The 26,675-nt window shown below is 38.7% G+C and overlaps 2 protein-coding genes across 3 annotated transcripts in view; one reads left to right on the top strand and one right to left on the bottom strand.

The window, feature by feature from the left end:
* Positions 1-3,405: 3,405 nt before the first annotated feature.
* Eny2 (ENY2 transcription and export complex 2 subunit) lies at positions 3,406-10,960 on the bottom strand. 2 transcript variants are annotated; one of them, XM_034516323.2, is made up of 5 exons: positions 10,849-10,960; positions 9,378-9,454; positions 6,479-6,549; positions 5,176-5,250; positions 3,406-3,664 (listed from the first exon to the last, which is right to left on the bottom strand). In XM_034516323.2, exons 2-5 carry the CDS (start codon positions 9,443-9,445, stop codon positions 3,588-3,590), a joined length of 291 nt encoding a protein of 96 aa, XP_034372214.1. In that variant the 5' UTR covers positions 9,446-9,454; positions 10,849-10,960; the 3' UTR covers positions 3,406-3,587. The 2 variants fall into 2 exon arrangements, with proteins under 2 accessions (XP_034372214.1, XP_034372213.1); XM_034516322.2 differs by having other exon boundaries at positions 10,777-10,929.
* Positions 10,961-11,123: 163 nt separating this feature from the next.
* Positions 11,124-26,675, top strand: part of Nudcd1 (NudC domain containing 1) — a 43,991-nt gene continuing 28,439 nt past the window's right edge. The window contains exons 1-2 of the mRNA XM_034516321.2: positions 11,124-11,356; positions 18,982-19,136. Of these exons, the coding sequence (XP_034372212.1) occupies positions 11,242-11,356; positions 18,982-19,136 (270 nt within the window). The 5' untranslated portion in view covers positions 11,124-11,241. The remainder of the gene's footprint in view (positions 11,357-18,981; positions 19,137-26,675) is intronic.

Raw genomic sequence — 26,675 nt, 5'->3', positions numbered from 1 at the left:
ATTTCAAGAAATCTCTGTTGAGTACTGAAGACAGAAAGATAAATGGGATACAGTTTAAGCCTTAGAGGAGTTAAGAGGGTAAAAATGACTAAATTTCAACCTTCTTGCTAAGTACTATAGAGTGACATTAATTCTGGGAACCAAATTTGAATCCTTCAAAAGTATGTATGTACCTATAAACGAACTCCCCTGCCCTAAGGATATCATTTGTTTGTGCATTTCACAGCAGCTACTACTATCTAGAAAGTTCTGACAAGTATATGATTTTTTTCACACACAAGTGTAGTAGTTCATGTATTTACACACTAGAAGACATATTATTTCTAAATTTCTAAGCTAACACAAATCCATATGCTCTCATTACCCAATCAGCATTTAAGTCTCTATTAATTCTTGCCAGTACAGTACCCAAATAGTGAAATGAAGGGAGAGTCATTCTTATCTATCTTATGATTAATGAGTTTAGAACCTGAATTATTGTACTTAACAGTTTCATTCAATGCCTGTTCAATGGTCTCTGCTCAACAGTAGAAAATATGTAGGATTTTACGAAGTCAAATTAACACAAGCTAGGCTTCTGCAAGGGTTAGACATGTGCAGGTCTCTCTCTCTCTCACACACACACACACACACACACACACACACACACACACACACACACACACACAGAGGATCAATTCCAACACCAGCTATTGAGCAGCTGTCACAGTTCTCTTGTGTTGGGTGGAACCTTCTATCAAGTTATGTAAAGTCCTATATCCAGTTACCAACCAGTCCCTGGCTTGGCACTCCTTAACCAAATGATACACTTAATGCCTAAAGTGATTGTATAAATGATTTAGTTGGGTCTTAGTTCCTCACTTTAAGAGGATACAGTGATGATTATACCGACCCAGTGCAGGCACGAACAAGTGTATTACGTTTCCAACAGAGTGTGAAAGGGTGGAAAGGTTTCAGTGTATTCCCACTTTACATAAATCAATGAGCCAAAAATGTTCACAAAGTTGATTTATTTACAAATACCAGTGATTCTAGATTTCATCTACAAGACATTTATAAGATGCCAAAGAGAAAGGTGGTAGGGGAGTCTTAGCATTGTTTTAAATCTAGGCTGTTATGGGCCCCAGAGGTGGCACACACCTGTCATCCCAGAACTTGGGAGGTAGAGGTAGGAGGATCAGGTATTCAAGGCTTACCTAGGCTACATAGCAAGTATGGGGAAAGCCTGGACTACATGTGACCTGTCTCAAAAACAAACCAAGAAAAAAAAAAAAAAAAAAAAAAAAAAAAAACAAAAAAAAACCAACCAACCAAAAAAAAAAAAAAAAAAAAAAAAAAAACATTAAAAGCAAAAAACTTTCAAAAACCAAATCTATACTCTTACCTTAAATTTCTACAAAGCATTTTTAACTTGGCTATTTTTCTCATTGTTAAGGAATTCCCAAATGTCACTTTTTAAATCTTTTGGGATATTAAAACAGTATCGTTATAAGCCTTTTCGGTTTGTTTCTATGTACAGAATTTCGAAGAACTACCCCTTATTATTTTCTGGGTACCATGTAAGACTATTTTTTTCATAATTGGTAACAAAATAAAAATTCTATCAATATTTTAGAACAGTATGAAACTGAAACAAAATATTACTTTTGGAAAGATTTTGTGTGTACATGTCTCAACACCCAAATATATAGTTATGTAAATGACTCAATGACATTTAAACTCATGACATTAAGTGTAGACAATGAACCCTTTTCTCAACTGTACCTATTTTATCACAATTCCTGTAGTGCTCACTCAGTTCATTCATTGCCTTGCCCATCCTTTCAGAAATGAGAATCATAAATGAATTTGTACCCTCCCCTCCAGATGTACTAACATCCCTGTACTCCCAACTCTCTCGGGATTCATGCTCAAGGCCAGTGTGGGCTATAGAAGTTTGAGGCCCAGCTGACCTATACAGGGACAGCCTGTCTGAATAATCCAAAAAGAAATCAATGAAAAGGAATTTAAATCATGGGACTGTCAGAACATTTAAAAACTCAAGCTGAACTCTGAAGGGAAGGTAGTAATACAATGACTTAAAGGGCTTCTTAGATGTTAAAATTTTGATAGGTACTAAGGCATGGAAGAATTTAGTATGTTGAAGGATTCTACAGACTGGAGAAATACATGCTAGATTTAGAGGGGCCTATGCTGAGTTTGAATTTCATCCAGTATTGAAACATTTTAAGTAGGGGAATAAATGATCAGACTTGAATTTCATAAGGCCACATAGGCAGGAAAACGGTGAGGAAGATAGTGGAGGCACAGAGGAGTCACTGCAATCACTTGGGCTTAGGAGGGCCAGAAAGGAGAATACAAGTTTATAGCTGGTCCTCAGCTGCAGTAAAACTAAGGGTGTTTCAGAAGTAATCTTGTCCCTTCCCTCCGACCTTCAGAAATAGCATTAATATTCATCTTGAGTCATTTGTATCTGAGAGACCCCATGAATAAGGAATAAAGCATGGGTAGTTATTAGGGGAGAATCTTACTATTTAAAGTATGGTTAAAGTTATTTGTGAACTATCCGAAGAAGTAGGCCCACTGCTGGGCACATGGGCAGTGAGGCTAGAATGAAGTCTGGCTGTTCAGAACGTTCAGCATATGTCAATCTGTTGATATTTGAAGCATGGTCACTCACCTCCTGGGATTCAGCCAGGGAAAACATACTGTTAACCAGAGGACTCACCAGAAAGTCCAACAAAACATTACTTAAAAGTTACATAACAGCAAAAGGTATTCCACAAAAAAACCAGCAAGGACTTCCAATGGTAGGAAGCAGTGTGAGGAGGGGGATGCAACGTTCCAAGTGGAAAGATGGTCAACATAATCATTCTGTGTCAAAGGTCACATTAATAGACAAGAGTCCATTAGATCTGGTAATCCTGATTGATGTCAGAGAAAAGCTAATTGGTAGAGATTATTTCCCATTAAAGTTCTTTCTTGACCTCAATATATGGGGATGCGATTTAGAGATTCTGCTTTCAGAGTTCGGATGAGTAGAGAATGTGGTGTGCAGCCAGCTTGCAAATGTTCTGTCTTCTACTAGATGGTAATTTCGTTGAAGCATAAAGAAGGCACATACAGATAAAGTAAGACCCAGTCCTAACCCTCAGAATTTATAACAAATAAGAAATAAGACAACCTATAGTACAAAGATGGAGCATCACAGTCATCAAATGTGAGGATTCCAAAGAGGAACAAACCATCTGTAGACAACCCAGAAAGGTGTCTCAGACGTTAGCACAAAGAATCACACATATAAATACTGGATTATAGGAACTGCTGGCATTTTTCTCTCAGCATTTCTAGGCCATCAGTAATAAACAGAGTCCCATTTATTCCAAAATAAAAAAAAATTGAAACTCATTCATGAGATATTTATTAAAATAACACATTTAGGGAAAAATCAATACAATGTATACATCATTACTGAAAACTGTATACCATCATACAAAAAAGGACTTTATTTTGGGAAATCAATTTCTAATTATGGCAAGTTTTACTTTCAGAAATAAATCCACAGACCAACACATTCTAATTCACCCTTAAAGACTGGCATGCTGAGCAAGGAATGTTCTTATTCTTTGTAGGAGTTCCTTCTTTACACTGTCAGGTACCAGGGCTGAAACATAAAAATTAAACATCAGTTTAAGAAGACTCTGAGGATCACATGTGAATTTGACTTGATGTTTTATTAAAGACTACTAATACAGGGATTTCACAGAACTGTCATGGTTGAATTAAAAAATAAAAAGATAAAAATATCAGACTTAACATCTAATACCTAAACACATAGCTCATCAAGCCTGGGGAAACTCTTTAAATGGGATATATACAAGTCCATTTGAAAATTCAAAGGCACACTGATAAATCTATTTAGACCAGACTAACGAGTTACCTTGGGATAGTCTGACGGCAAAAGCATCAACACAGCCAGAGAGAATTTTTGTTTTTAAAGATTTATTTATTTTATGTATTCGACTATACTGGTGCTCTCTCCAGACACACCAGAAGAGGGCATCAGATCCTATTACAGATGGTTGTGAGCTACCATGTGGTTGCTGGGAATTCAACTCAGCACCTCTGGAAGAGCAGTGAGTGCTCTTAACCTCTAAGCCATCTCTCCAGCCCAGGGGGAAAAAAGAACTTTTATTGTATATGGGGTGGGGGGCAGGGGATTACGGGTCATACCTAGCCTTCTTGAGGTGGTAGCTAAATGAATCTATATATGTATACAAAAACTCATGAAACTTTTCTTTAAATCAGAAGCTATTAATTTGAGGTAGGGAGGGGCACATGGGAAGGTTAAGAGGGAAGAATGGCAAAGGCAGAAGTATAGTAATTATAATCTCAAAAACCAGTCAATTTTACTGGATACCAATGGGCAAGGTACAAGACATGAACATATCTAAGATGAAAATGTTTAAAGAGAAACAGGATGTCTAAACAATGTTAACAAATTAAAAATAGAAAAAGAAATCAAAGAGAACTAGCTTAATGTATAAAGTCATATGAACAAATATTTTTCCAGAGCCGTAGTTGTAAAGAATTTTGTTTTTTAGTTGTAAACAAGCTTTAAGAAAAAGGACCATGGGGATTTATAATTCCTTCTCAACAGGAATTCATATGCTGTAGTAATCTTCACACATTTATTTTATATTCGAATGATTTTGACTGTGGCGATGTGTAAAGACATCCTATAATTCATCTAATTTAGATGCTTTAACTTCTAAGTCTTAAATATGTATCACCGTGAATTACCGAATTCTTAATTAGACAACCAAGAAGACAGACTTTCATTTATTTTTAATAAGGAAAGAGATAGTAGGATAATGACTCAGGACTGGAATAAATGTTGAATTATTAATATTTAGGTGGAATCAGGCCATATTTAATAAAGTTTATAAATGCTAGCTTTAGGTGGCATGTACCGAAGATCTCATGTTAAAACTCATCTGCCTTACCAATCATCAACCTAAGAGGCACACTGAAGTGCGGACTTAACCTATCATCTCATGTGTTACTCAGTCCACTGTGCTCTTCAACTTCCCCCACAGGAACAACTCCAGAATTTTGGAAAGGATTTTTTTTTCCCTATAAACAGCCTGTTTCCTGACAATTTGTGTTCCTTACCTCTGCCTTTTGGAGTGATTTCAGCCACCAAGTCATCAACAGTAACGTGTTCTAGTCCTTTTTCTTTAATTACCTCTTATGCAAAAGCAAAAAACAAATCATATCATTTAAAATCATTATCTGTAAGAAAGATTTTCATAGAGGAAGGGTTAAAATCATGTTTTTAGAGTATAGATTGGTCTTTAAATAAAAAGAGGAAACTTTTTTCTTTTTTAATGAAAATTTATAGCCTCATGAACGTATTAATCTCCAGATTATAGACAGTCTGTTTATACTTCAGCTAAATAACGTAAGCAAATAAAGAGCTGTAATATCAGGGTAAATTAGAACTGGATAGTGCCAAATCCATCTTTTATAAAAAGCTGGACCTGAACAGAGTTTACTGTAATCACATTACCCTTAAATGTATCAAGGAAACAAAATGTGTTATTTGAGTCTACTTTATGATTTTATAGCCAAAATAGGGTATGGAGCTACTGTGCTTGTTTCTCTAGGCTGGACCAAAGGAAATGAGAAGGGAATACAATCAACATTTGTAGAACCCTGCTAGCTGCTTTACAACTTAAATATCTACAAAATCTCCTTGGTCAGAGGTGAGACAACTGAGGGATAAAGATTACTCATCTGTACATGGTGGAAAGCCAAATGCAGTCTCACAGGTTTGCGTGATTTCAGCTTCCCGTTTATTAACACATCACAATGCTTCCTTATAGTTAATACTGACATAGTCTATTATTTTTACTTGTAGAAAACATTGCAATATAAAGACAACTCATTAAAAATATCTAGAATTTCACTATACCATAAGTTGAGCCAGAAAAGGGCTTCATTTTAATAAAAAGCATGTGCAATATAAATATCTACCAAAAAAAAAAAAAAAAAAAAAAAAGGAAAACAAAAAACGCCCTTTAATTGTACATTTTCTACAGTAAGTTTATTTCCCTGACTACATTGTTACAAATGACAGTTACATCTAGCAACCACCAAATCCTCACTGTATTATGGTAAATTATATCAGGAATAATAAGGTTACTTAAAAAACAAAGGAGTACATATTGTGATCTTAGAGAATCTTCAGAACTCATGCTTCACTTTTGCAAAATACATGAAAAATTCCTAAAAATTCAGAAGTCTAAGGATATCACTGAGAAGAAAACTCTCACCATAGTACTCAATTTCCATTTGATTAAGATGGCGCTTGAGTACTTACACTGCAGGATATCAACTATGCTTTCTTCTAATGGCTCCCAGACCAACCCAGTTCAGAGCAACAGAAGCAGCTTATCTCCATGAAAGTGATTACCTTTACAGTGTGCCTTCAACTGATCCTTCCAGCCGCACTCAATTAATTTAGCTCTCAGCAACTCTTTGAGGCTGTTTAAAAGGAAATGTTTTCAAATTAATCGAGGCAAGGTGCTTTAGATAGGACTGTCTGAAGCAATGTACTAGTACAAACTGTTCAACTAAAAACTCCCTGCTTTCCGTCCCCACACTTTAATTATGGTCTGATCCTGAGTCATTCATTACTTAGTTTTCTGATGTTACAAAAGCCAAATTTCGTCCTCATTTATCTTCGGGTTCCAAATGCATTCACTAGCTCCAGTCTTCTGCTGCCCCGTTTCCATACTGCAGCAATGACATGGCCACTGTCATTTAATCAGCAGGACTTTCTTTGTTCTTAGTGCTGAAAATGCTACCAATGAGTGACACCAAGAAAATATTCTGCTACCCCTTTGCCCTACCTATTTGTGTAAACTCAAAATCCTTAACTGAAATTACTTCTCAGCTTAAATGTGTCACACCCTAAACAAAACAGCTTTTTCCTTGCAAATCTCTCCCCTCTCCCTCTCTCGTTCAGAGAGCATTATGTAGTATGGTTACCTTGATGCCTATTAGGTTTTTCAATCTCAAGAGCCAAAAACCAACTTTATATTCTTTCCTACTCTCTCTTTTTCAAAATGACCGTCTCATTCTTCTGGTTTGTTGGGTTAGAACTTGGGAATATCCTTCATCTTGCTACATTTCCAACGCATGAGTAAATCTTTCAATTTCAGTTTTAAAATGCTTACCTAGAATTCAAATGTTTCTCTGCCCAAGAGTAACCTAGTTCCACTGCCTTTCCTTGTCTGAATTTAGATCTAACTTAAGACATCCGCTCCCTGACTCTTCCCTTGAGCATAACATTCTCTTCAAAATCTTCCAGTGCCTTCCCAATTTATCCAGGATAAGTTCTAAGACAAATTCTGCCTTCTCCTCAGCTACCATGACTCTATCTCCTCTCCCTTTACCTATTTTTCTTCTTAGATAGCACATTCAGGTAAGTTTATGTTAAAACTGTGGGTACTGGAGCCCCCATTCCGTCATACTCCTCTATTGTCTTTTCAGATGCTTTACTTTTCTGCCTAAAACATCACCCTCCCTGCTTTTTCTCTGGCACTCTGAATCACCATGTGACATATTAGACAGTTATAACGTGTTTCCTGCCATTAAAATGTAAGTCCCATGAATTAAGGTTTTACTATATGTATCCTGGGCAACTAAGAGAGAATGGCACATGATAGGCACTGCACGAAGAAGACAGGAAGAAGACAGAAAACCGCAATTCTCTAAGCATAGACTATCAACACTATTTGCACACATCCCAGCACAGAATCTGGTATCTCTTTCTTTACATGGACGACTTCCATTTTGAAAAAATATACAAGTATGCGCTCCTTTCCGTTTTTGCTTTTTTTTTTTACCTTCACCCCATCATCTTTCTAACTAATTTTTCTACCATCTATCCTTATCTCTTCAAATCTACAGTCACACTGATAGAATAGCATCTCTACAAATGTAACCTAGTCACTTCCTTTCCAAAAATCCTCACTAATTCCCATTATCCAAAGATAAAGGCAGGCACATACACTTTTGCAAATAAGGCACTCAGTTTTCTGCTCTGTAGCAGGAAAACAAGCAAACAGTATTGTGTCATTCTCCCTGTATAAATCTGGACAAGGTTCTTGTAACGTGAAATATGACCTGGGCAAGGCTGAGCATAACTTGCCTATTACCTAAGCAAGATGGTAATCAAGTGAGGCTCTTTGCTGAGATAGGTACTCTGAGCTGGTGGAATGTAAATTTGGAACTGCTAATCTCTGCCACCTGTGGGTAGGGCCTGTTTGAGAATAAAGACAACAAAGAGGAAAGCAGAGCTGAGAGAGGAAAGGATACATCTTGCAACAATATCTAAGTGCCTGGACTCTGTGATGTAAACAGAGTCTTCAAATCTTCCATATTTTAATTAGATGGGCTTACGGAGTTCCATTGGTCAATAGTTCTGAAACTCAAGTATGTTTTCAATGGACAGAATTCTTACACAACAATCCATACATACTCCTGTATACTGCTCCAGCCACAAGCTTTCTCACTTTCCCTAGATGGTGAGTTCCCGAGCACTTATCAGGTAAGTACTTATCAAAGCTCTGGCTGAAAATTCAGCGGCCTAGACCATCCTTTCCCTTTTTGACCTGAGAACTGCTCATTCTTCTTCCACCCTAGGTGAAATTCTTTTATTATTGAAATTTACCTAAACACCTCCAGGTAAAATGGATCCCTTTGTCCCTGACATTCCTTTTGTACATTTGATTACCCAGCTCTGGGAGCCTTTCTGTGTTTGGTTCTCAGCCCTTTATTTAAACATTTGCCCTTAACTTAGGTTTTTGAGCACAGCATTATACAGTGGGAATACAAAGGTATTTCTGTCATGGAGTGTTGATCACACTGAAGACCATAATAGGCGGTGGACACAAGAGCTGGGTTTGAAGACACATAACTGAATATTAAGAGGAACAAAGTCCTTCAGAAAATAGTAACAGTACATGCTGCTCCAGAGTTAAGAGCCCGAGGTAATTAAACATAGTTCTATATTAAAACCTGGGTAATATTCTCCAGCTGTAGATATTTGTGTCTATGCTGTCTCTTCTCCACTTTGTTAAAAATGCTTTTTAGCAGTGTCATTGATTGCTTATCTTTGTATACGACGCTTCCAAATCTTGTAATGCTGATTCAAACTACTATAGATGCTAAGAATAGAAACTCTGATAATCTTTACTTTTCTGTAATTCTTTCCAGATATGTTTTGGCCCTTGACACTTGAAATTCCTCCAATATAATTATTAAAGATGGTAAAACCTAATTTATTGATACAATTCATTACTCACCGTTCTCTTTCTCCAGTTTCTATTAACTTTTGGTTAATCGCTGCTCTCATCTGCGCATCTTTGTTCATCTTGCTAACCTGGACATCAACATGCATTTTGAGATACATCATATTTAGAAAAGTGTTTCCTTCTAAGTCCTCTCTAGACAATCATCCTACCACATTGAACATTATAAGAAGGAAAGGATGATAATTTCAAGTACCTTACATGATATTATTATTCTTAGTATTATTTCCTGTATCCCAATTCCCTTCCCTTCATAAGCTCTTTATTTATTTATTTTTTGGAATAACTACTATTATAAAACCATTAAGCACTTATGTACCTAAAACTGAGCATACTTAACCCCCAAATTTGCTCTAATGACACAATTCCATTTTACAGATGAGAACACTGAGGCACAGAGACAGAATGTAAAGCCAGGTATTTGGACACCAGAACCCCAACTTATTTAATAGTACATTAATCTGTGACTGCTGTTTATTTTTGCATCTTAACTGCATCCAATTTTTGGGAAAGCCATAGTATGCACACTAATAAAAAAGATACCATTATGAAAAATGAAGTAAGACTATGTGCTTTACTCTTCAATAAAATTTACAGAGAATTACAACTACTACCCTACCTGTGGGTTTCTGTGCCCACAAATATACTTATTACTAAAGGGTAAGTAAAAAAACAAATTTCAAACTAGTCTTTGAGAAATTCTGCATTTTCAATAAAAACAGCCAATGTAGGGGAAAAAAAAAAAAACCAAGGTTAACTTTTGAATGCATTTCTGCCATTTAAAAGTTTAAGATAAAATCAGGTTTAAGTTAATGTTTTCCTACTTAATGTCACTAACTTACGTCTACTCTTGAAATTCCCTGTCTTGTCTGTATGAAAACTCGAGACTACAAAGAATTAATTGTCAGAGTCGAGTCGGACTGCGCACGAAGCAGGTGAACGGGGACGGTTACTAACTAGGCAACGCTTTACTTCTCTAGTTGGGCTTAACATTTCCAAAATAACTGCAAAAGTTTAGACAGTGCCATACCCCAGAACGGCAAAACTTCGTCTCGCCTTGGCCCCTAAAACCACGGAGAGTGACCTTGGGCAAGTCACTTAATTCCTAAAGGCCTCAGTTTTCTCACTGGTAAAACACGGGCGCTAGGGAATCCCTCCCAGTTCTGACATTCTTGGGGAAAAGGAACCCCGGCGGAGACAGCTGGAGAGGCGGGAGGGGAGGAGCCAGAAAACAAAGCGAGGACTGGCTCCAGGCCAACTCCAGCAGCACGCCCTGTCGGAGAGCCCTACAGGCCCGCGAGCGCGGGTCGGGGAAGCTAACCAAAGACAGCACATCGAAAGGAGCCTGGGCTGGGCCCGGGTCCCGGCCCTGAGGACCACGGGCATAGCTCACCACCATCACCGCGGGCGAGGGCCGTCCCTTCCCAGCGACGAAATGACCCTTGCGCTGACGACCGTTACCTACCACACTCTTCGGCTGCCCGGACTTAGACCCTCAGTAGCTCGGGCACCTAAGCACACAGAAAGCTAGACCACGCATTTCCGGGGCGGGATCTGGCCACCCTGCCTATAATGTGAGAATTCAACTTAGCGCGGGCCGCCTTCTGGTCGCTCAGCCCTCTGGGTAGGGAAGTCCAGAGTCGGTTAACTGGCGTGAGTTTGCGTGTCAGAAAACTACATTTCCCAGCATGCAACAGAGCCAGCTTTCTCATGGACACTACATTTCCCAGAAGAGATGTGGCGCCGCAGAGTCCTCTGGGATGGGAACCACGCCGCTTCCCAGCCCCAGTTCTAGGAGTGAAGCGCGGACCTTTCAACAAGAGCTTTATTGATTCTCTTGCTGGGATCCGGGAACGCGATGGAGGCGGCCAATTGCTCCCTGCGGGTGAAAAGACCCCTGCTGGATCCCCGTTTCGAGGGCTACAAGCTGTCTCTCGAGCCGCTGCCCTGCTACCAGCTGGAGCTTGATGCAGGTGGGATCGGCGGCACCCTCTCGCACCCGGTTCCTTCTCGTTTAGGCTGCCATTGACGGGACCCTCTGTCACTCCGGCTAGCCAGCCACGTCCTGCCGGTCCGCACCTAGAGCGGCCGTCCACGCGGGGACCCGAGGACGCCCCGCGGGTCCTTTCCCTCCGCGCCTTAGTCGCGGGACTGTTGGCTGGCCTAGGGGTCCACAGCCCAGTTCTCAGGTGTTCTCCCCTCATACATCCCTGACCCCTGCTCTGAAGGTTCAGGTTGTCTTTCCTTCCCAAACCACCTTTTGTAAACGTGTTCGCTGAGAAGCCACACCTCCTTGGAAAATCCCCAACTCCCGTTTTTCTTCTGACGCAGAATCATTTCTTGGGAGAGTAATTTTTCCACATTCAGTTAGCAGTTCCAAGTACTCAGGTTCTGAACAACGCTGCAATTTACTGACGGAAAGTGATTTAGTGCGCTTACTATTGCTTACTGCGACTACTTATTTGTAACTTCCTAGAGGCTACTCTCCTCCTCCTTGTTACAACGTTAGGAATTGTAGTTTTGTTAGGGAAAGTGTCCAGGGAATTGTGTTTTTAAATACATGCCTCTGCAGATTCTGATTTTGATACACGTTTCCCATGATACACTTCGAGAAATAGTGATCTAGAGGTGTTAGACAACGTTTGAGTATTAAGCGTTACCTATGTATCTATCTCTGTATCTTTTCTATAGATACAAGGGAGTCCATCCTTGACTGTTTTGGCACTTGCTTTGTAGTCCAGGCTGGCCCGGAACACACAGATATCCAGCTGCCTCCGTGCTGGGATTAAAGTCATAAACAACCCAACAAAAGCTTGTTTTTTAAGATTTGTTTCTTCGGTGTAAAAGTAATTGTTGTGGGCCTGTTTTGTGTTGCATCACCGTAATTAGGTGATTGGTACAGTCATGAGTGCCTAAGGAATCATAATCCATTCACTAATAAACATCTAATTACAGTATGGGCAAGTAGTGATAGGAGCGTGAGCAAATGAAATGGCAAACTGAGTATGCCTTCTCACCTTGTCTGCAGACCTGGGAAAGCTTCCCAGAGGAGTTGATGGCAGTCTAGTTGTGAAGGATAGGCAGGTAGCTGTTGGCTGGTTTAAGAGGAGAGGTGCATCCTTCTTTGTCTTGGGTGTTTTTGTTGCTTTTGTTTATGTAAATAAATGATCCTGCCATGTTCAGTTAGCCAAGTCATTGGAAGCAAAACATGAAGAAAACCCAATGGCTCAAACCAGAAGGGACTCACAAATGTACAGGTCATCAGGTTCCCTTTATTGCTCATTCGTGTGTCTTTGCTCAGTTATGGGCTGATAGAGGCAGCTCTTTCTAAGTCGTCTTGATCCAACCATCTAGAGCATTTGCCAGATTATCTTTGACGTGAGTCTTCCGTATGGCTGGTCATCCTTCAACGGGCTAGCACAAGCTAGTTGCAGGAAGTTAAGTCACAGTGAACATGCTGTTTCGGTGGCTTTCAACAACTTTCCACTTGTTCTATTGGGCAAAGCAAATTAAGTAATCAAGTCAAGAATTGCTGTTGGAAGGCCCTAGCAGAGGGTGTAGATCCAGAGTGCTAAAAGTTGGGACAGTGAAAGTCTAGGAAGTTATTGATTACTCCCGGTTAATATGAAATTAAGGTGCTAAACAGGTATAACTCCCAAGTTTCCTTGTGCCCTTGTGTAACCCCCTCTCTGCTCATACTCACAGTCAGGAATTGAGAATGCTTACTCTCAGCTCGATTCTCTTTATTTAATACCAGCCAATTAAATGGTGCTGCCCCCATTAAGGTCTAGATAATCTCTCATAGGCTTGCTCAGAGGCTTATCTACTAGATCATTTGGAATCCAAGATTAAAGCTGTCCATTTTTCTGAAAATTTCATTTTATTTACAGCTGAATAAAATGCATTTCATTTGTGTGTGTGTGTGTGTGTGTGTGTGTGTAGCTTTCCTTTACTCATTGATCTATTGATGAACATCTAGATTGATTCTGTTTCCTAACTTCTGTGAACAGAGCAGCAGTGAATGTGAACGTGCAGGGATCACAGTGGTAGGAGAGAGAATCCTTTGAGTATATGCTCAGACGTGCAGTTGCTGGGTCATAAGCTTTGGAGAAACCTCCGTATTGATCTCCGTAATGACTATGCATACTTTAAATTTCCACTAGCTGTAAAAAGGGATCATTGGTATATGTTGTCCTCTCATTTCTTATGGATGACACTGAATCTCAAAGTAGGTTTAATTTGCTTTTTTTCCTGATTGCTATGGATGTGAAACACTTTGAATCTGTGCAGTGATGTGTGTTTTAGTTTTTGTAGGTTTTTGTTGTTGTCATGTGTAGTTAGCTATTAACCTTTTGTCTGAAGTATGGCTGCTGAAGATTGCTTTATTCTGTAGTCTGACTTTTCACTCTCTTAATAGTTTCTTTGCTGTTCAAAAGCATTTTAATTTTATATCATCCTGTTTATTATTTCCTGTGGGCACTTCCTGTGCTGATAAAGTTTTGTTCAAAATTTTTTTTTTTTCTGTACCTATATCTTGAACTGTATTCCCTTTAATTTTTTGTAGCCATCTTAGTATTTCAGGTGTTTAATTAAGATCTTTGATGGAGTTTGAAGTGATTTTTTTTTTTTATGCAGAGTGAATGTAGGCAGTAATTTGGGAATGAAAACCTATTCCTGTTCTAGCTCCCAAATAATTGACACAAAGTCCTATTAAGTTTATTAACAAGCTTCAAACAATATGACTGGACAGATTTTTGTCTATTCTAACCTTCTAAGCCATAGGTCCTGTGTTACTTACAGTCTGAGATTCCTGGCTTGCTCTGCTACATGTATGTGCTCGTGGTAAATCACTTGGTGACTTGCTCATCCTAACTCTTCCTGGACCCTATGCTCAGGATCAATTCTTTCTCCTTCTCCCCACACTCTCTCCCTGGGATTAGAAGTCCTGCCTTCTCTGCTTAGCCATAGGCAGATCAGCTCTTTATTAACCTATCAGAGATAATTGGAGAACATTCTTTACAAAAGATTGATAAAGGAGGTGGTTCAGTTAATCATGACAATGCCATCTTCTGGACTATAACTAGATCTCTGGGCACAGAAATCAGCTTCTGAATACACAGTACACAAGAAACCCCCCACGCCCACCCCCTAAAAAAACAGGTTTGATTTCACTCTTCAAGTAGATAACAAGTTTGTCAGTAACATTTGTTAAATAAGCTGTTTTTTTTTTTTTCCCAGTTATGTCTTTGAAACCTTTGTGAAAAATTAGGTGGTCATAGCTGTGTGGATTGATTTTTGGTCTCTCACCTGTTCCTGTGGTCCAGGGTCTGCTTTCATGCAGATGTCATGCTGTCTCTGTTATTATGTCTGTTCTATAGAATAAGGTCAGGTATTTTATATCTCTGGTAATACTGCTGCTTAGAATTGCTTAGATTATTTGTGGTCTTATGCATTTCCATGTGAATATTTGGGTTCTTTCTTTGACTTCTATGAAGATTGCCATGGGAATCTTGAAGAGGATTGCAGTGAGTCTGTAGAATAATTTTGGTAATATAGGCATTCTTAAAATATTAATCCCGCTGGGCGGTGGTGCCGCACGCCTTTAATCCCAGCATTTGGGAGGCAGAGGCAGGCGGATTTCTGAGTTCCAGGCCAGCCTGGTGAGTTCCAGGACAGCCAGGACTACACAGAGAAATCCTGTCTCGAAAAACTAAAAAATAATAATAATAATAATCCATCCAGCCCGTGATCATGTCATGGACAATGTTCTCATCATCTTGTATCTTCCTTGACTTATTTATTTACTTTTTAAAGGGGTGATGTTCTAATAGGGAAAAGGTTATGAAACTTCTGATTTGTTTAGGGCTACCTAGGGTTCCTTATTCAAAAGATGACAAAAACCATACTTGGATTATTATTGTCTAATATCACCACTGCTTTCAGCTGTTATGTTCAGACATGCTTCCTGCATTATTAAGTTTCATCCACACAGTGGTGCTAGAAAACCAGCAGTTGGTTACTATTTCTTTCTTATTTAGTGGACTGTATTTTTTTGTTTTGTTTTGTTTTGTTTTTTGTTTTTGTTTTTCGAGACAGGGTTTCTCTGTGTAGCCCTGGCTGTCCTGGAACTCACTCTGTAGATCAGGCTGGCCTCGAACTCAGAAATCCGCCTGCCTCTGCCTCCCAAGTGCTGGGATTAAAGGCGTGTGCCACCACTGCCCCGGGGACTGTATATTTTTAACTATCTGTTGTAAAATAAGTACTTCCTTAAACTAAAGGGGATGTTTCCACAGCCCCCATCAATGTTCTCATAAACTTAGGATTTTGCTTGTACTGTCTGAAATATTTCCAAGTTTCAGCTACCTCTCATCTGGATGACCTCAGCTTCCCTCATTTGTGTGACCTCAGCAGCTTTTTAATAGTTTTGCTCCTTTTCGGCTGCAATCTGTTTTCCAGATTATGCTTTTTACATATTGTCTCAGGACTCAAATCTGAATCCTACTCTCTTGTTTAGAAACCAATGAATTCGTACGTATGTCTTTATAAAGGAAGAAATGAAGATAAAGTCTCTTATAGTCAATCTCTGTGCTTGTTGCCACGCTGCATTCATTTGCAGCTATTCTTGATACATAGTTTGTGCACTTTGCAAACTAGTGGTGGTTAGTTCTAATTGTCAGTTGACACAGTCTGGAGTCACCTGAGAAGGAAGTCACAATAAGGAATAGATTGTGTAAATTGGCCTGTGGGTGTGGCTGTGAGACTTTTTATTTGTGTATTTATTTATTGTAGTTCAGTTCAGTTCATTGTGGTGGGAAGGCATACACGTTGAATGTGTTGGCACCATTTAATGGGTTGGGCCCTGGCTTGAGTGACAGGGTTAGATGAATTGAGCACCAAGTGTGTATTCATTCTGTGTTCCGGACTATGGATGTGAATAGAGGCTTCATGTTACTGCATTTTCTTCCCTAGCAGTGATAGGTGGTGACCCGGAATTGTGACACAGATAAATACCCTTTCTTCCCTGAGTTGCTTTTGTCAGGGTTTTATCACAACAGCAGGAAAGAAAACTAGGACTGCTAGTACGAATTCGTGTTTTTTATTTCCAGTTTTTTCCTGGTTTTGCTTAGAAGGAGTATTATGGAAAGTTGTATTTCTTCAATTAAGTTTGTCTTCTTGGCTCTGTCCTGGAAAGCTTTTGTTAATCTCCTGAGTAGGTCAGTTCTTTTCTATATATCCTTGTGGCATTTGTATTTTTTATATAACAGTTTAATTATGTAAAATGTATTTTACAATGTGATTGTTTGCTTGAGGGTGTGTTTCTTTATTTATTATTTTGAGACAGAGAACTTGCTGGCCTCTCCCTCCTGAATGCTGGGATTAAAGGTGTGCACCATCATACCTGGCCCATTATCCTTTTTCTTACCAGATCCTAAGTTCTTAGAAGGTACAATATGTTCCCTTTGTGTATCACTGGTGCGAATGGTGCTTATTAAAGGACTTGCTAAATAGATGAGTAGGTAAGTATGTAAGCCAGGACTCAGTGCAGGCATTGAAATAGGAAAAATGGGGCTGGAGAAACAACTCAGCAGATAAGAAGATGCGTTGCTCTTGCAGAGGGTTCAGTGCTAAGAATCTGAATGGTGGCCTACAAGCATCTGTAACCATTGTCTAAAGAATCAGATGCCTTTTCTGGCCATAGGCACCAGACATGCAAGTGGTACCCAAGCATTCATGCACACAAACACATACACAAAATAAAAATGAAAACGAAAATAAAAGTGGTATAACATTCTTTGTGGTTTTTATTGCCAAATTGACATATCCAGAAGGGAGCATTTCAATTGAAGTATTGCCTATATTATACTGGCCTGCAACCCTGTATGTGAAGAATTGTCTTTATTTTTGATCGATGTAGGAAGACCCAGCCCACCATGGACAGGGTCACCTCTGGGCAGATGTTTAATTGTATATGTATAGAAAAGCTGATGGAACACAGGTCAGAGGAAGCAAGCCATTTCTACATGGTTTCTACTTCAGCTTCTGCTTGAGTTCCTGTCCTGACTACCCTCAGTGATGAACTGTGACCTGGATGCCAAAGCTAGAATTAATACCTCCTTCTCTGATATTGCTTTTGGTTATGTTTTTTGGCACAGCAACAGAAAGCTAACTAAAGCAAAGGGTAAAAAAGAAAATTGTTGCAATGAGAATAGAGTTAAAGTGAGTTTTATATTAACGTAACATGCAGGCTCAGTGACACTAATATTTCTTGTTATGACATTAATTACTTGTACGACATAAGCAGTCCTGAGCTGCAAGAATTTGGAACTGCATCAATAGGAGTGTGAGGGAAAGACCATATTTTGTCAGTTCAGAATTGGGAAAGCAGCTAATGTTTTAGTTGAGAGAACACTATTCTGTACATAGAAGAGTTTGTGTATGTCCTAACCATGATATTGTTTTATTCCATATAATTGGGAAAGATGGAATATGATGCTGAAGTCACTATTTGTTGTTGTGAATGGGCCTGGTGATGTTTGTATTTTGATGTTAATTCTGCTCTCCTGGGAGGGATTGTGGATAAGGAGTGAGTCACATACTCAGGTGACTTCTTGTAAACCATCCCCTAATGAATAAAGGAGCCAATCACTGGGCAAGGAGAGAAGATAGGAAGAGAGAAGGGGGTGAGGAGAGGAGAGACAGAGACACAGACAGAGAGACAGACCAGAGAGACAGACTGACCTTTTGGACAGGGATAGTGTGAGGACAAGATGTAGCTACTAGTCTCTTCCTGTTTCAATAGCAGATCTGCTAGGATTAGCCACTGGAGGATTTAGATGTTACATGGCTTCTAGTTGTTGCAATTCCAAGAGTAGGATTCTAGTTGTTACACCCAGAGGCTGAGTTACCATTGTTTCTAAACTAAGTTTGTGTGGTGTTTTCCTTCATGTGGCCGTTAGACTGGGTTCAAGAGAGAAAGATAGAGTGGCAAAGTGCAGGTTTGCCAGATGTACACCACAAAGGCTGTGGGGGATTTGAAGCATGGGGCTGGCTTGGTAGTGACTCAACAGTGGGAATTTAGTGAGCTGGATGGAGGGATTTTGGAGCTTTGAGTCAGAGTCTCCACTAGATAAGAACAGGTCAGCCATTGCCCGCCAGTGTCTGGCCAGCCTGCTGGCCAGGGCAGAGAGTAGCTGGATGTAGCACGGGAACTTGCCGCTCTTTTTAATATTTCTTGCAACAATTTGTGTTTACACATAGTTTTCTCACTGTATAATCATATAATAAAGACAGTGTCACTTTCTTTATATGTGATAAAGACGAATGCTTTAAAAAGCATAAAAATGTTTTATCAATGGGCACTTGTTTGCTCCTAAGATGTCTACTCTTGTACTTCAAAATTGTAAAGGTATATAAAAGAAAAGGATTGTACTACAAAAGTCTTGCCTGTTGTAACCTCAGTAGCTGCCATTGAGTGGTTTCTGTGCCCTGTAGGCATTCTGTAGAAAGGAATGATCTGAAATGCAAGTTTTAATGATTATACTTATATATGCATACAGATATATATATAAATGTATACTTATATATATTTGTCTTTCAGCTGTGGCAGAAGTAAAACTTCGGGATGACCAGTATACATTGGAACACATGCATGCTTTTGGGATGTATAATTATCTGCACTGTGATGCCTGGTATCAAGACAGTGTCTACTACATTGATAACCTTGGAAGAATTATGAACTTAACAGTGATGCTGGTAAGAAACACATGCAGAGTATAAAGACAGAGCTCATCCTGTTTTCCTTACTCTTTAATCTGAGTCTGATATCCACATACTTTTGGGATGTGGAAGCCTGTCATCCAACTGTGTAAGGCTCCCCTTCAGCTTACCTCAGTGATAGCTTTTACTCTTCCTCTTAGCTTTTACTCTTCCTCTTGTTTTTTGTAATCCCTGTACCCACCCATTTCCACCTGTGTGGTATAGCCTCACTATAATAGTGGATTTCTTCTTTTCCATTTTAGTTAGTGTTTATATTGTGTAATTTAAACTATGTTAACATTTAGGTTTGGGTTGATCCCTTTTGCATTATGAAATACTCCTTTTTTTTTCTGTAGGTCTTGGGAATAATTTTGCCTTCAAATCTTATTTGTCTTATATTAATACAGTCATAACTGACAATAACTAATATTCTGGCTAGGGAGAAATCTCAGTAATAGTCCTCCTGTTTCTATGTTGTGGAATAATTTGAGGAGTATTGACATTAATTCTTTGAAAGTCTGTGCTCAAACCTCATGAGGATTTGTGTTCTGTATCTAGAATCTGTATCTCGAACCCTGGTGTGGTAGCACTCACTTTTAATCTCAGCCATGATAGTCAGAGATAAACACATCGCAGCAGTGGACAGTGTTGGAACTCTGGATCTCTAGCCTCCATGTACATATAAACACGTGTACTCGTACATGCATGTGCACAGGAACACACACAAAGTGCTCCTCTTTCTCTTTTTTTCTTTGTATGTATCAATATTTTTTTCTTTAAAAGATTTAAAGTGTATCTCATAAATAACTAGTAGTTAATTTGTATAATGGTTTGTCAGTCTTACTGATATTTCTCAAAAAAAACCTTTGTTTCATTGACTCGGTATTCTTTTTGTTGTTGTTTTGTTCTGCTTGTTGTGTTTCTGTTTTCTTGATTTCAGTAATTGATTATGATAATGAATTCTGTAATTGATTACTTCCTGCTCTTTACTCCTTTTGGGTGTGATTTCTTTTTTTGTGTTATAGAGCTTTTAGGTGTGTTTAGGTCTCAGTTTCTATTATTAAATTTCTTTAATTTTTTTTTAAATGTAGGCATTTAGTGATGAAAATTTGGCTCTTAGAACTGCCTTCACTGGATTCTATAAGTTTGAATATGCTGTATATTCATTTATCTAAATTAACAAAATTAGAAATGAAAAGAGGAACATAACAAATACTGAGGAAATGCAAAGAATTGTAAAAATATACTTTAAAAGTCTCTACTCTACCAAATTGGAAAATATAGAAGAAATAGATAATTTTCTCAATGCATACCACTTACCAAAAGTTAAATCAAGACCATATAAACAATTTAAGAAGACCTACAACCTCTAGTGAAATAGAAGCAGTGATTAAAAGCTTCCAACTCCCTATTCCCCCCAAAAAAGCCCAGTACTGGATGGCTTTAGTACAGACTTTTAAAGAAGAATTAATGCCAACACTCCTCCAATTCTCCTCCAATTATTCCACAATGTAGAAACAAAAGGAATATTGCCCAGTTCATTTTACGAGGTGTTTTAGTTAGGGTTTCCATTGCTTTGAGGAGAGACACCATGACCAAGATAACTTGTATAAAGGTAAACATCTATTTGGTAGGGCTGGCTTACAGTTTCAGAGGCTTAGTCCGTTATCATCATAATGGGAAGATGGCAGTGTTCAGGCAGATATCCTGCTGGAGGAGCAGAGAGTTCTTCCTTTTTTTGTTTTTTTTTTTTGTTTTTTTTTTTTTTTTTTTGTATTTTTGGTTTTTTTTTGTTTTTGTTTTTTTTTTGTTGTTGTTTTTTGGGTTTTTTTTTTTTGTTTTGTTTTGTTTTGTTTTGTTTTGTTTTGTTTTTCGAGACAGGGTTTATCTGTGTAGCCCTGGCTCTCCTAGAACTCACTCTGTAGACCAGGCTGGCCACGAACTCAGAAATCCGCCTGCCTCTGCCTCCCAAGTGCTGGGATTAAAGGTGCACGCCACCTGGCTTTTCCTCTTGATAAGACATCCAGGAGTAGACTACTCTTGTCTCTTCCACTCTGGGCGGAACTTGAAATTAAGATCTCTCAAAGCCCTCCTACACAGTGACACACTTCCTCCAACAAGGCCACACCTCCTAATAGTGCCTCTTCCCTTGAGCCAAGCATATTCATAACACTACATGGGGAACAGTTATTCTGATACCAAAACCATAGAAAGACCCAACAAAGAAAGATTATTATATGAACATAGATACAAAAATATTCAACAAAATACTTGCAAACTGAATCCAAGAACATATCAAAACATCATCCACCATGATCAAGTAAGCTTCATCCCAGAGATGCAGGGATGCTTGAACATACTTTAAATTGATGAATGTAATCCACCAAATAAAGTGAAAGACAAAAACTACATATCATCTCTTTGGATACAGAAAAGGTCTTTGACAAAATCTAACACACCTTCATGTAAAAGTTCTGAAGTGCTTAGGAATACTAGGGATATACTTCAACATAAGAAAGGTAGTTTACAGTAATCCCATAGCTAACATGAAAGTGAATGGAGAGAAACTCAAAAGCAATTTCACTAAAACCAGGAATAAAGCAAGGATGTCCACATTCCACACATATTAAATGTAGTATCTGAGGTCTTAGCTAGAGCAATAATACAACTGAAGGAGATCAAAGGGATAAAAATAAGAAGGGAAAATGCAAAATATCTTTATTTGCAGATGATATTATAGTATACATAAGAGACTAAGAATTCCACCAGGAAACTCCTATAATTGATAAATACTTTCAGCAAAGTAATTAAATCACAAAAATCAGTAGCCCTCCTACATGCAGTTGATAAACAGATTAAGAAAGAAATCAAGTAAATTCTTTTTATAGTAGCCTCAAATAACATAAAATATCTTGGAATAACTAAAAAAAAGCATATAAAAGACTTGTATGATAAAAGCTTCAAGTCTTTGAAGAAAGAAATTGAAGAAGATATCAGAAGATAGAAAGATCTCCTATGCTCATGGATAAGTGGGGGAAATATAGTAAAAATGGGCTTCCTATCAAAAGCAATCTATATACTCTATGCAATCTATACCAAAATTCCAACACAATTCTTCACGGATCTTGAAAGGACAGTTTTTAGCTTCATGTGGAAACACACACACACACAGACACACAAACTCAGGCTAACTAAAACAATCCTTAACAATAAAAGAAATGCAGGCAGTATCATCATCCCTGATGTCACATTGTACTACAAAGCTAGCATGGTGTTGGCATAAAACAGACACCAATAGAGTAGGAGTGAAGACACAGACATAAATACATACACATATGGATATCTGATCTTTTTTAATACAGAAAAGCCAAAAACACACATTGGAAAAAAGATAGCATCTTCAGCAAATGGTGCTGGTCAGACTGAATGGCTGCATGAAGAAGAATCCAAATAGATACATATTTATCAACCTGTACAAAACTCCAAAGACCTCACCATACAACCAGATACATTAGATCTGATAGAAGAGAAAGTAAGGAAATAGCCTTGAACTCTTTGGGACAGGAAAAGACTTTACGAAGAGAACACAGTTAACATAAGCACTAAGATCAACAATTAATACATGGGACCTCTTGAAACTGAAAAGTTTCTGCAGTATACAGGATATTGTCCTTCGGAACAAAGTGGTAGCATACACAATGAGAATAGACTTTTGCCAACTACACATTTGATAGAGGGCTGTGCTGAATAGTGTTATGTCAACTTCACACAAGCTAAAGTCATCAGAGAGGAGGGAATCTCAATTTAAAAAAATGTCTCCATAAAATCAAAGTGTAGCAAGCCTGTAGTACATTTTCTTAGTGATTTGATTGGAAATGGTCCAGCCCATTGTGTGTGTTACTATCCCTGGGCTGGTAGGTTTGAACTCTATAAGAACTCAGGATTAGCAGGCCTGCAGCATTCCTTTTTGACCTCTTCATCAGTTTGGCCTCCTGCCTCCAGGTCTGCTTGAGTTCCTGCCCTGAATTCCTTTGATGATAAACTGTGATGTGGAAGCATAAGCCAAATAAACACTTTGTTTCCTAAGTTATTTTGGTTATGGAATTTCATTACAGCAATAATAACAAAGGACAAAGGCTAATATCTCAAAATATGTAAAGAACCACAGAAACTAGATGTGAAGAAAACAAATAAATTACCCAATTGTCAATGGGATACAGATCTAAACAGAATTCTTAAAAATGGAAACTCAAATGTCTGAGAAACGTTTAAGGAAATGTTCAACATTTTTCACTATCAGGGAGATGCAAATCAGAACTAATTTGAGTTTTTATCTTTGCACCCAGAAGAATGGCCAAGGTCAATAAAAATATGACAGCTCATGCTGGCGAGGATGTGGAGAGAGGGAAACACTCATCCATTGATGATAGGAATGAAAACTTGTACAACTACTATGAAAGTCAGTGTGTCAGTTCCTCAGGAAGATTGGGAATCTATCTACTTCACAATCTAGCTATAACTAGATACTTTTGTCCATGTACCCAAGGGATGCTTCATCTTACTGCAAGGACATCTGCTCAACCATGTTCTTTGCTGCTCTCTTCCTAATAGCAGTGAATTGGAAACAACATAGATGTCTCAACAGAATGGACAAAGAAAAAGTGGTGCACTTACATAATGGAGTAGTATGCAGCCATTAAAATAATGAAATCATTAGTTTCACAGGTAAATTGATAGAACTAGAAAAAAAAATCATCCTGAATGAGGTATTTCAGATTGAGAAAGACAAATATGATATGTCTTTGCTTATGTGCAGATAGTGGCTGGTAACCAAACTACAATCCACAGAACCACAGAGGTTAGACATAGAGTAAGGGACTAGGAGGGACAGATAGATCTTTTTAGAAATGGGAAAGAGAATAGAATAGTTACAATAGAAACTGGAATGGGCTGATCAGGTTGGGAAGAGAGAGGGGCATGAGGGAAGGAATACTGGGAGAGAGAGCTAAAATTTAGGAGCATTTGAGGGGTAGTATGGAATCCTAATACAGTAGAAGCTTCTTAAAATATATACATACACGGAGGTGATCTAACTGAAATTACCAAATAATGGGGGAGACAAAGCCCCAGCTGGCCATCTCTTGTCATCAAATGATGCTTTTCGTACTAGAATTTGATTATATCTAATTGAGTTGTTCCCAAAGGGGTCCCATGGGAATCCGTAAGTAACCCAGGCTGTTGCCAAGACTATAGATTGCTCTCTACAAATTGACAGAAAGTTCCAATTGCTGAAAACAACACCTACAGTACTCATTGAACATGGAGAAGTTGAGCTGGTGCCCTACTGCAGTCTTCAACCCTATGTGCTAGAAAATACAGAAAATATGTGCTAATATTAATGACTTCCTCTACAGGAAGGTACTTTGCATGCTGCCAAAAGAGAAGTGAATCTAGCCACAAACCCTTTGATCTGCAGTGATTTTCTGCCTGTACAGTATACTATGCAGTGGTGACACAAAGCTTGTGGGAGTGACCAACCAATGGCTTATGGCCCAGTCCACTAAAAAGAACCTGTACTTAATATTGCTTGGGTGACCAAGAATGTGAGACTAGATAGCCTTAACACAGGGACCTCGGATAAAATCAAATATTGCTGTCCTAAAAAGTAAAAAATATGTAATCATAAAATGATTACCAATGACATTCTGTCCTCATAGATCAGTGCCTTACTCAGCCATCATCAGAGAAGCTTCCTCTTGTAGCATATGGGAACAAACACAGACCTACAGCTAGACATTACATAGAAAGGGAGAGAACACACCACCCTGAAAGTGATATCTCCATTAAATCCTTTCCCTCAGTGCTTAGGGATCCCTGTAGAAAAGGAAGCTGAAAGAGAGTAAAAGCCAGAGAGCATGGAGGACACTGAGAAGACAAGGGTCTCTAAGTAAACATGAGCAGAACTATGATGTGACACACTCTGCGGCAGCATATACAGGGCCTGCACAGGTCTGCAGCAGGTCCTCACTATGGCTTCTGGCTTAGTGTTTTTATGGGATTCCTGAGTGTGCAGACAATAGAGTCTCTGTTTCTTGTGCCTTTTTGGACTCTTTTTCCTTTTGTTTGTTTTGTCCAGTTATAATATGTTTTTGTTTTGTCTTGCTATGTTTATTTTATTATTATCCCTTAGAAACCTATTTGCCTTTTAATGAGAGTCAGAAGGGGAGTAGATCTGGATGAGAAGGAAGGTTGGGAGGAAGTAGGAGGAATAGAGGGAGCAGAAACCATAATCAGATACACCATGTGAAAAAAAACCAAACTATTTTCAATAAAAGGAAAAATAAGTGAATTAAAAAACAAAAATAACTAGTTCTTGAGTCTCTTTATCCAGTATGACAATCTTTCAATTAGATGGCTTAGTACATTCATACTTATCTTGAGTTTTATGTTGTCCTTCCAGTTTGTACTCTGATTCTTGTTCTTTAGTGTGTTTCTTTTTTTACCTCTAGGAGGAGAGCAAACTCAAGAAGCTTAGTCAATGCTTTTCAATTACCGATTTCCTTTAAAAAACCAAAACTGTGTGTATGTCCATACGTATGAGGGTGTGCTCCTCTCTGCAGGCACATGTTCAGACCACAGGTTGGCGTCAGAGTCCTGCTCCTCTACCAGCTTTGGTACCTTATACCTTTAATCCCAGAACTTGGAAAGTTGGAGGTAGGTGGATGTTTGTGAGCTCAAGGCCAGCCTGGTCTACATAGTGAGTTTCAGAACAGCCAGGGCCTTATAGAGAGGCACTGACTCAGAAAAGAAAAGTGGTGCTTCTCCATCATTTTCCTACCTTACTGAGACAGGGTTTCTCAGGCAACCCAAAGCTCAGTGTTTTGGCTAGACTGAATGGCCAGAGCCTCCAGATCTCTCTGTTTAGGCACCTCTGTGCCAGGAATTCACATAGGTACTAAAGATGGGAATCCGTTCAGCACGTTTGCTCAGGGCCTACTTTTCCCTAAAATTGTATTTGGAGTTTCTTGTTTATGTCCGCACATGGTGGCATTATTATTTATTATATTGGTTAATGCAGAGATCATGGTGCATACTCTCCATGGATGACTCAAATTCTGTCATTAAAACCATATAGTACAATCACTTTTGCTTCTCACATCTTTTGATCTATTTGTGTCATGTATTTCTTCATATAAATGCCTCATGTTAACGTATTAAACAGCCACCAAGTCGTATGCTAATGGCTCCCTGACTGCTCTCTGCTCCTTGTGTCCTCCGGTACGGTGCCCCTACAGTGTTGTCTGTTTAATTGGCTGTCTCATTTCAATCTAGTTAGCAGTTACTTCACGTTAAGGTATGGTGTTGGTATGTAACTTTAGAACAGGTAAAGTGTTTATGTGATTTAAAAAAGAAAAACTGCAAAGGAACTTAGCAACATCTTCCTAACCACATTTTTGCTCTGTCCTCACCAATACTCATTTCTTGTGCATACTTCCCCATTTATTTAAAGCAAGGTGAGCATGCACACGCTCTTAA

This window comes from Arvicanthis niloticus, chromosome 13 (genome assembly GCF_011762505.2).
Source record: "Arvicanthis niloticus isolate mArvNil1 chromosome 13, mArvNil1.pat.X, whole genome shotgun sequence".
NCBI classification, from domain to species: domain Eukaryota; kingdom Metazoa; phylum Chordata; class Mammalia; order Rodentia; family Muridae; genus Arvicanthis; species Arvicanthis niloticus.
The sequence above is the reverse complement of the archived record's forward strand: the minus strand, read 5'-3'. Positions and strand labels throughout refer to the sequence as shown.

Coding starts and splice junctions, on each gene's coding strand:
- Eny2 (XM_034516322.2), bottom strand. Junction 5,251..6,478: donor GTTGAAGGCACACTGTAAAG/GTAATCACTTTC, acceptor CTTTTGCATAAG/AGGTAATTAAAGAAAAAGGA. Junction 3,665..5,175: donor AATCACTCCAAAAGGCAGAG/GTAAGGAACACA, acceptor TTTATGTTTCAG/CCCTGGTACCTGACAGTGTA.